Raw genomic sequence first — 11314 nt, forward strand, 5'->3', positions numbered from 1 at the left:
AAGCGATTAATGTGATACCCCACATAAACAAATTAAAAAATAAGGATCATATGATCACATCAATAGATGCAGAAAAAGCCTTAGACAAGATACAGCATCCATTTATGATCAAAACACTTCACAAAATCAGTATAGAAGGAAAGTACCTTAACATAACAAAGGCCATATATGACAAACCCTCAGCCAACATTATACTTAATGGTGAAAAACTAAATACCTTCCCTCTAAGATCAGGAACAAGGCAAGGCTGTCCACTATCACCACTCTTATCAATATAACATTGGAGGTCCTAGCGAGTGCAATCAGACAAGAGAAAGATATAAAAGGCATCCAAATAGGAAACGAAGAAGTCAAATTGTCACTATTTGCAGATGACGATTCTCTATATAGAAAACCTTAAAGACTCCACAAGAACACCACTAGAAACAATAAGAGAATACAGTAAAGTTTCTGGGCACAAAAACAACAATCAAAAATCCAAAGTGTTCCTATGCTCTAATAATGAAGTGTCAGAAAAAGAAGTGGAAATAAGAATTCCTTTTGAAATTGCAATGAAAAGAATAAAATACCTAGAAATAAATTTAATGAAACATCCGAAGGACCTATACAATGAAAACTATAAAACCATATTAAAAGAAATCGAAGAAGATACAAAGAAATGGAAAGATATTCCATGTTCTTGGATGGAAGAATCAACACAGTTAAAAGGACCTTATTTTATTATCTAACGCATTATACAGATTTAATGCAATCTCCATCAAAATCCCATCAGCATTTTTAAAGAAATAGAACAAAAAATTATCAGATTTGTATGAAAGCACAAAGGACACTGAATTGCCAAAGCCATCCTGAGAAAAAAGAATGAGGCTGGAGGCATTACTCTGCCTGACTTCAAATTATACTACAAAGCGACAGTCATCAAAACGGCATAGTATTGGCAGAAAAAGAGATACAGGGAACATTGGAGCAGAATTGAGAGTCCAGAAGTAAACCAGTATTTATATGGGCAAATAATTTTCTACAAAGATGCCAAAAACATATGGTAGAGAAAGGAAAGCCTCTTCAATAAATGGTGCTGGGAAAACTGGAAAGTCACCTACAAAAGATTAAACTAGACTGTTGTCTATCACCACACACCAAAATTAACTCAAAATGGATTAAGTACCTGAAATATAAGACCTGAAACAATAAAATGCATAAAAAAAAAAACCATAGGAACTGAATTCAAGAACCATGAACTTAAAGAGGATTTTATAAATTTGACCTCAAAAGAAAAGGAAGTAAAAGCTAAAATAAATGAATGGGACTACATTAAACTAAAAAGCTTCTGCTCAGCAAAAGAAATCGTCAACAAGCTAAAGAGACAGTCATCCACAAGGGAATATATATTTGCAAGCTACACTTCCGATAAGGGCCTAATATCCAAAATACACAAAGAATTCATACAACTCAATAACAATAAAAAAGCAAACAATCCAATCAAAAAATGGGCAGAGGACCTGAACAGACACTTCTCCCTAGAGGACATACAAATGGCCAACAAATATATGAAAAGATGCTCAACATCGCTAGCTATTAAAGAAATCCAAATCAAAGCCACAATAAGATACCATCTCATACCTATTAGAATAGCTATAATCACCAGGACAAGTAATAACAAATGCTGGAGAAGACATGACAAAAAAGGAACCCTCATACACTGCTGGTGGGACTGCAAATTGGTACAGCCACTATGGAAAACAGTATGGAGGTTCCTCAAAAAACTAAGAATTGATCTACCATATGATCCGGCAATCCCTCTACTTGTTATTTACCCCAAAGACTTGAAAACTCATATCCGAAAAGATATTTGCACACCAACGTTCATAGCAGCATTATTCACAGTGGCCAGGATATGGAAGCAACCGAAGTGTCCTACAATAGATGATTGGCTAAAGCAGCGGTGCATATATACAATGGAATATTACTCAGCTGTAAGAAGAGGTAAAATACTGCCGTTTGAGACAACATGGATGGACCTTGAGATAATCATGCTAAGCAAAATAAGCCAAACTGGCAAAGTAGAAAATCACACGATATCACTTATATGTGGGATATAAATCTAAAAGCAACAAACGAATAGGACAGAGACTCATGGACATGGACTATAGACTAGTGTTTACCAGAGGGTAGAGAGTGGGAGAGGAGGGGAGAGATAGATGGGGTAAAAGGGGTCAAATATATGGTAGCTGAATGAAACTGGACTTTGGGTAGTAAACATACAATAGAATATACAGATGTTAAATTATAATGTACACCTGAAGATTATGTAATTGTGTTAACCAATGTTACCCCAATAAACTTATTTTAAGTATAAATAAATAAATAACTCCCCCAACAAAAAGTTAGTGAGAAAGTCTCAAACACTTAGAATTAAAACCAAACTATGAAATAATACATGAATCAAAGTCTCAACATACTATAAAATACACTGAACTGAATAAAAATGAAAATATAACATATCAAAATTGATGGGATTCAGTTATAGCAGTGGTTAGAGGAATATTTATAGCATTGGATGTTTATATTATGAAAAAAGAAAATCTCAATTCAATAATTTAAGCTTTCATCAAAAGAATGTAGAAAAAAAGAGAGAAATAAACCTAAAGCAAACAATAGAAAGGAAATAATAAAGATTAGAATAGAAATCAATTAAATTAAAAGCAGAACACAATAGAGATCTAAAAAAAAAAAAAATTCTTTTTAAAAAATCAATAAAATAATAAACCTCTAGCAAAATTTTCAAAAAGACAGAAGATAAAAATTACCAATATGAGAAATGAAAGTTGAAATGTCACTACGGACCCCACAGAAATCAGCAGTTTAATTAGGGTATACTACAAACGACTTTCTACACATAAATTCTACAGCATAGATGAAATAGGCCACTTCCTTGATAACCACTAGATATGAAAATTCACTCAAAATGAAACAGACAATTGGACTAGACTTAAAAGTATTAATGGAATAGAATTTGTAACTAAAAATCTTCTTAAAAAAAATCCAGACTGTGATGGTTTTACTGGTGAATTCTACAAAAGAAGAAATGATACCATATCTACATAATCTCTTCCAAAAAATAGAAGAGGAAATTCTTTCCAACATTTTATGAGGCCAGTATACCCTGATACTCAAACGAGACAAAGGTACAAAAAAATAACTACAGATAATGTCATCACAGAGATGCAAAAATCCTCAACAAAACATTAGTATATAATTGAGGAATATTTAAAAGAGTCACTAATTGGAGTTTATCACAGGATACAGGGCTGTTTCAGTATTTGAAAATCAATCAGTGTAATCAACCATATTAATAGTCTAATAAAAAATTGTCACATGCTTTTTCTGCATTGATTGATATGAAAATGATAATTTGAATTATTATGATAACAAGTTTAACACAATTAATTTGTCATAATAGCATGCACAATAAAAATTCTTAGCAAACTAGGAATAAAAGGGAAATTCCTCTGCCTAATAAAGAGTATCTATACAAAACAACTAGCAACATTATTATTGGTGAAAAACTGAATGCTTTCCCCCTAAAATTGGGAACAAGATAAAGACGTTCAACCTCCCCACTACTATTCACGACTTTATCATACTGGTCATCCTAGCCACTGCAATGATATAAGAAAGGAAAGGAGTACAGACAGATTGGAAAGCAAGAAATAAAACCCTATTCCCAGATATATGTATGATTTTCTACATAGAAAATCTCAATAAATATACCAAAAAAAAAAAAAAAAAAAAAAAAAAAACCTACTGGATCTAATAAGTGAGCTCAATAAGGCTGCAAGATACAAGGTCAACACAGACAAATTAATTATATATGCTAGCAATGTACAAGTGGAAACCAAAATTAATAAGACAATATCATTTTTAAAAGTACAAAAATATAATACTTAGGTATACATCTAACAAAAATGTGTAAGATCTATGAACTAAAAACTACTAAACACTGAAGAAAAGAAATCAAAAAGTCTAAGTAAATGGAGAGATATACTGTGTTTATAGATTAGAAGACTCAACATAAGATGTCAGTTGAACAGACACTTCACTGAATAGGATATAAGAATAGTAAATAAGCACATGAAAAGATATTCAACATCATCAGCTTATAAGAAAGACAAATTAAAACCACCATGAGCTCCAATCTCACATCAATTTGAATTGCTTAAAAAAAAAAAAAAATACTAACAAAACTAAGTGCTGATGAAGATTTGAGTCAACTGTATCACTTATACATTGTTGATGGAAATTGAAAATGGTACAGCCACTCTGGAAAACTGTTTAGCAGTTTCTTATAAGGTTAATTATCTACTTACTATATGACCCAGGAATTGTCCTCAGTACTTACCCTAAAGAAATGGATACCTACGTTCACACATAAACCTTTACACAAATGTTTATAGCAGCTCTATTTGTAATTGACCAAATCTGAAAACTACCCTATGTTCTTAAATGTGGAGAAATAAACTGTGGCACATCCACAGGAAGGAATACTACAAAGTAGTAAAATGAAACAGATATCAACATGCAACAACTTGAGTGAAACTCAGAGGTTTTATGTTGAGAAAGGAAGCCATTCTCAAAAGGTTACATACTGCATGACTCCATTTATGTGATATTTGGAAAAGTCAAACCTATTTGGACAGAGACTAGATCATGGTTACCAGGGCTTAAGGTGTGGGGAGGGTGTGATTATAAGGGAATAGGAGGAGGGAGTGTTTGGGGTGTTGGAACTGTCCTTTATCCTGATTTTGGTGATGGTTATACAAATCTGTGCATGTACTAAAATTCATATAACTGTATATCCCCAAAAAGTCAATTTTATTCTATGATAACTTAAAAAGTAACATTATTAAAAAAAAAAAATAAGACTATTTTCTAAGTGATTAACCCACCACTGAATTGCAGCCATGTCCAGAATCTTAATCCTCAAAATAATCACTCACTATTCATGTCATGGATACATGTTCAGAAAAAAAAAAAAGAAAAGAAAAAAGACTTACATAGATAATGAATGTATTTAGTGAGAAAAAATATACTAGGAATATAAAATATAATTGTTATTTGTTTTGTTTCATTGTTATTTTCACTGTCTTTTTTTTTTTTTTTTTTGTAAACAGATTCATTTTGGAATTCAGCTTCCTTCAATACTGAGACTTCATACCTTCATTTTCCTACGTTCCAAGGAGAGCTTAGCGGTGACGTGTCTTTTTTTTTTAAGACAACAGCTTCTTCTGGGGTGTTTGTAGAAAACCTGGGGATCACAGACTTCATCAGGCTAGAGCTGCGCGGTGAGTCACCCACTCTAGACAAAGCCACCAGGCGCTCAGCAGTCACCCGTTTAGTAACCTACTTCCTCGTATATCACCATGCTTCCTTTGTCAGTTATATTTCTTTACTAAATACTAACATTTTATGATTTCAAATAACTGTTTTTAAGAGAGAGTAAAACAATGATTCAGGGAACACACAACAGTCTATAATTTTGTGCTGCTTTAACTCTATATGTATTCAGGACATTAAACCAAACTGGTTAAATAACTGCTTACTAAATTACAAAATTATTTGACATAATTGACTAGTCACATTATTTATTCGTGTTTACAAAGCCCAGTTCCTTACTATCAAAAATTCACTTAGTGCTTTTAAACCACCTTTAAATAAACTCATTTATGTGTATGAAGCCAGATAACATGTTAGTTTTCATTCTGTAGGTAAGTGTATCTCTGCTACTTAGGGCTTAGCAAGATCAATAATAAATTCTGAGAAAGAATATGTTAAAATCAGCTTTATTTTTCTTCTTCAAGGATACGGATTTACTTTGCCCTCCTAGCCAACTCAGAGTGACATATGCATCACTGTTATGGTCTGTTTTCATAAGGAATGAGTCATGATGCTTTTCTCATGTCTACTCAAGACTAAATTTTCTCCCCTGTGAATTAATTTGAACAACTCTTATATTTCCAGATTCTGCAGAAGTGACCTTTTCCTTCGATGTGGGGAACGGGCCTTGTGAGGTCACGGTGCAGTCTCTTACTCCCTTTAATGACAATCGGTGGCACCACGTGCGGGCAGAGAGGAACATTAAAGAGGCATCACTTCAAGTGGATCAGCTCCCTAGCAAGACCCAGCCTGCCCCTACTGATGGGCATATTCGCTTACAGCTCAACAGTCAGCTCTTTGTAGGTGAGTGCTGTTGGCCTATAACCAAGCTGTAGAGTGTAAAGATGGACCAAGAGAAAATCATAACTATAAAAGCAGTGATAATAGCAAGTGCAAACAACTACAACTATTGGCACCATGTATCAAGAGCTCATTTAATATTTAGTATTTCTTTTCCTAGATTATTGTACCCAATTTACAGATAAAATAATGGAGGCTCAAAGAGATCAGTGACTTGACCACAGAAACCCAACTAGAAGAGAAATTCAATCTTGTGTTAACAGACTGCCAGGCTTGCACTCAATATCGCTAGTGATTTGTTTGTTTCAGTTACTTTTTATCAATATTATTTACAAACCAATTAGCAATTTTTTGTCATTTTTCCCATTTCACTTCTCAGTGCAGTTGAAAAAACTGCCTTGTAATTGGGTCAGAATTTTCCAGTGTCCCCTCAAAAACATACTCTAGGAGATCAGGTCAGCAGAGGCAGCCTCCTGTGTCTGTGCATAGCAAAACTCTCACCAGCCCGGTGCCTGGCTCCTCTTGGTCCAGCCCCATCTCTGCTGCTCTCTCATTGCAAATGCCATGTTCAGAATTGGGGCTGACTCTTTATTCTTGCCGTCCATTCTTTAAAGATTAAAGCTCTGGGTAATGGAAATCTTCCCTTTAAGGTACTTGCTTATTTTTTATTGTTTGTTTTTCCCAAAGGGAGAAGCAAATTTTGGTAGATTTTGGACAACTCTATTCTAATCTTGGAAACTAAGATTAATGAAGTAGCTCTCATTTGGTCATTTCTCATATATTTTAAAGTAAGTAAGGACACTGTCCAATTAAAAACTGATATAAATCACAAATTAAGACAGTTTGCTTTGCCTGAGGATATCTACAGCACCCATAAAACTCAGCTTCAAGCACAGTTAATTCTTACTGAGTCAAGTCTTCACTTAAAGTCATCGAACTGCAGATCGAATAAAAATTATTTTATTGTCTGATACATTATCCCGAGGATTAATTACTATAATTTCTAGGCACAAAGTTCTCATGAAAATATATCTAGAATTAGCATTCCCTCCAGGATAATGTTTCTAAAGCCTGAAGAGCTAGATGAAAATTTAGATTTGGAGTACTATCCCAGGCCCACTGACTCAGAGTCCTTGGGGATAAGCCCCAAATCTGTTTTTAACTTGTACTCTAGATGACTCTTGTACTTCTATATTTGAGATTACGCTCCATGAGACACGATAGAAATAGTGAGAAGTACGTATTATTCAATTAATGTCACATCACCTGACCTCAGAGCCGACAGGATGGAGTTAGGAAGCCCTGAGGTCCTAGATTTTGGTTTCAATCCTTTTGCCTTTCTCTTTCTTTGCTCCCTCCTCAATTCCTTTTTACAGCTTCATTCTTGAGAGCTCTTCTAAGAATTTGTATTATCTATATTGTAAATATACATAATACAATTTTATATTGCAAAGACTTTCAATTATGTAACCCATATCATACACACCATTATTTTTGGATTTAAACTTTAAAAAGGATTGATATTCTTTATTTCATTCTTTATAATGGTATGAATGTAAAAACTGTAAAAATCTTTCTAAATATAACGAAATATTTTTAGAATAAATATTTACAAAGTTCAACTTAAGAAATATTTTGTTAATGTTTATTCAAGGCCGTTTGATGATTCTTTAACATTTGATCACAGCCTATATTTTCAAAATTCTATTTATTCATAAAATTTTCAACAGATCACTTTTTTTGATATTTTCTGTATGGCCTCCATTTGGCGTGGAGAGGAAATTCCAAGTAAGAGACCAGGAACGCATTTGTATTTGTGTTTCCCTTGTAGGTGGGACGGCAACCAGACAGAGAGGCTTCCTGGGATGCATTCGGGCCCTGAAACTGAACGGGATGGCCCTGGATCTGGAAGAAAGAGCCACGGTGACGCCAGGAGTGGAGCCTGGGTGCCCAGGACACTGCAGCAGCTATGGACACTTGTGTCTCAATGGAGGGAGCTGTAGAGAAAAACGCAGAGGCATTGCTTGCGACTGTGCCTTCTCTGCCTACGACGGGCCATTCTGCGAGAATGGTGAGTGTTAGTGAGCAGCCTGTACATGCAAAAGAAAGGAGACTTGAAGACTATGAAGATCGATTCGGTAAAGAAAGGATAAGGTGATTCTCCATGATCAGCTAAAAGAGAATCGTTTGTCTCAATCCCTCTTTCTAACTTAGGAGGAGGTATTCTTGAGAAGTCAGTGACTACTTCTGTCAGATATAAAGTCAGTCTTCTCTGCATTTCTCAGAGGACCTCAGCACAATGAATACCCTGAGGAGAGCAACACTTTTAACTATACATTTACACTGGACGTTTCATTTTATGTAAATGGAGTGGCAATAATAAAATATTGTTGCTCAGTCCTGGGTTATGGAAGTATGGGGGGATTATTTATATTTTTATTCACACTTTTTTTAATCTTAAAATTTGTAAATAAAAAAAGCAAAGCATGGCATGTTTTCTCTCTTGAGATATTTAAGGATTAGAGGTATTCTTTAAATATACATACAGCAAGTACACTTGTACTTACATACTGCTAACGTAACAAAAATGGGTGTCATTCCAGAAATTTCTGCATATTTTAGAAGTGGCTCATCCGTTATCTACAATTTTCAAGAACTTTCCAATTACACTTTCAGTAAGAACTCCAGCTCCTTTGCAGTTTTACTTCATGAGGATCTGACACTGACCGGAGAAATAGCCACAGTGAGCTTCCAGACCACAAAGACTCCCAGCTTATTGCTCTACGTGAGTTCATTTCAGGAGGAGTACCTGTCCATCATCCTTGCCCCCAATGGTGAGTGTCCTTACTGTAAGAACAAGAAGACTGAATTCAAAAGGTAGGACCATAATGTCATTTGCTAAACTACAAACAAGGAAACACAAGGGCATGTCCTGTAGCTCTCCTGTTAATCGGGTAGGTTTATTTTTCATTATAACTCCAAATTTTACCTCTAAAGCTAACGTTTCAATGATTCAATTAAGATGCTTTTATGAGAGAAAACTCTCATAAAAGGTTGATCATTTTATATACTTGATGTGCAACTGTGCTTCTTGTTATTGCTGAGAGGTCTTTTCTTCTGTACATGAATAAATTAGTCTTGCGGTTCATTTGGAAATAAGATATTTCATTTTATACATGGAAAATATTTTCTCTTCCTAAGTGAAATAAAGAGGTACATTAAACCATATAAAAGCCAGTTTCCATATGCATTAGATGAATATGATTGCTCCTTACCCATGAGTGGTTGAAAAGTCGTTAATATTATTATATCTACATAATACAAGGAAAAATGGAAAGAGAGTTACCCAACCCTTGACCACTTGGACTTTCTAAGCCATTCCCAATTGCAGAACAAAACCAAGCTTTAAACTTGCTTGGTGGAGAGTGAAGGGAGAAATTTAACTTCTGGAAAAGCTTTCTACAGTCTCTGACTGACAGGCTCTATTATGGGCAGTACCAAAGTTGTGGGTTAGAGAGCGCATCTGTGAGGAGGAGCACCATGTAGATCGGGAGATTTGGATTTGTAGCAAAATCACTCATTTTTCTCTTTTCTTTGTTTCTTGATTATGGTAGAACATTAGGAAAAAAATTCTGGTTGTGCAAAAAATTAATTATGCAAATATCAACGATACATTAAAATGCATTGAAATGTCACTTTAAAAGAAGTTATGCTTATAGAAACTAAATGTTAACGCAATTTTGCTTGAGGTTTTAGCATTTAATAACATGAATACCACATGAATAATTAACAGCCTCACTCGGAGTTTCTATATGCTTAACTTAGACTTTTTCCTTTAGTTAAGGAAATGGAAAAACTTTGAAAACGACCATTGGGTCTTGACTTTTAAAACAGTGTAATTAGATCCTGAATTTGGTCCCTACCAGAAGAGCATATAGATAGTCACTATTCTAGGAAAAATGACAATTGGTACACTCAAATAAATGGTCAATAGATTCAACTTGCATTAAATAGATAAAATAAAATGTGTATTAGAACTTACATTGATAGTTTTTATGAAATTCTATTTTAGTTAAAAATGTTATTTTCTCTTCTTTAGGAAGTTTGCAGATTAGGTATAAGCTAGACAGACACCAAGAACCTGATGTTTTTAACTTTGGTGTTAAAAGCTTGGCTGATGGGCAGCTTCATCAGGTGAAGATTAACAGAGAAGCAGCAGTGGTCTCCGTAGAGGTAAGGGCATAAATTCAGCAACTGCCACAGGAATCAGAACTGTGGCACTCAGAGTATAAGACCTAAAGCAAAAATTTGATAATCCTAATAAAAGAGATATACATTCCTAATAAAAGAGATATACATTCAGTATTGTCTTGCTAGGACAGAAAATGTAGTCAAGGTGTTTTGTTTAACAATGTTTGTTTAGCAAGAGAGTGTCAAAGTTATTATTAATATTTGACCATTTAAAATACCAAGCTGTCTTCATTGGTATTGGTAGGGAAATGCTGTCTAGCTTATCTTAGTGATAATTCCCAATGGATTACAAAAGAACAAATGTTACGGAAATTTAAATACAAGGGAATAAAGTGGGAATACATTTAAAAAAACATCAGAGCACTTAAATTATGCATTGTCACTGGCTTTTGAGGAATAACCTTTATATATTGAATCTGTATGAATAATACATTTTTCTGCTCATGCTACAAATTTCCTTTTGAAATAAGTAAAAGCTTTAAAGTTTAAAATAACTTATTCCATTTCTTTGTGGATTGTACCAATAATGGATACTTAAACCATGAAGAAAATAGAGGGGAAAGGATAGACAATGAGGTGGAATGGAATTTGAGGTATTATAAAAAATATTTATAAAACAGTTTTCTCCTTTAACCTTTATGATAGCAAGAACATATCTTTATCATTTTTTTTGGTCTGTCTTTGATTTCCATCCCCTTATCATCTGTTTGCTTCTCTTGGAACATTTACTAGGTTAACAAGAATGCAAGGAAACAAGTCATCCTATCGTCAGGGACAGAATTCAATGCTGTCAAATCCCTTACATTGGGGGCGATTTTAGGTAAGTGGC

General features: G+C 34.2%; 1 protein-coding gene across 2 annotated transcripts in view; it reads left to right on the forward strand.

Annotated features, from left to right (window-relative positions):
• Nucleotides 1-11314, forward strand: part of LOC102892335 (contactin-associated protein-like 3) — a 175939-nt gene that overhangs the window by 149281 nt on the left and 15344 nt on the right. For both annotated transcript variants that reach the window (XM_025045398.1, XM_025045399.1), the window contains exons 15-20: nt 5172-5342; nt 6019-6237; nt 8066-8305; nt 8838-9068; nt 10334-10467; nt 11218-11305. In XM_025045398.1, the coding sequence (XP_024901166.1) occupies nt 5172-5342; nt 6019-6237; nt 8066-8305; nt 8838-9068; nt 10334-10467; nt 11218-11305 (1083 nt within the window). The remainder of the gene's footprint in view (nt 1-5171; nt 5343-6018; nt 6238-8065; nt 8306-8837; nt 9069-10333; nt 10468-11217; nt 11306-11314) is intronic.

This window comes from Pteropus alecto, unplaced genomic scaffold (assembly GCF_000325575.1).
Source record: "Pteropus alecto unplaced genomic scaffold, ASM32557v1 scaffold84, whole genome shotgun sequence".
Taxonomy (NCBI): domain Eukaryota; kingdom Metazoa; phylum Chordata; class Mammalia; order Chiroptera; family Pteropodidae; genus Pteropus; species Pteropus alecto.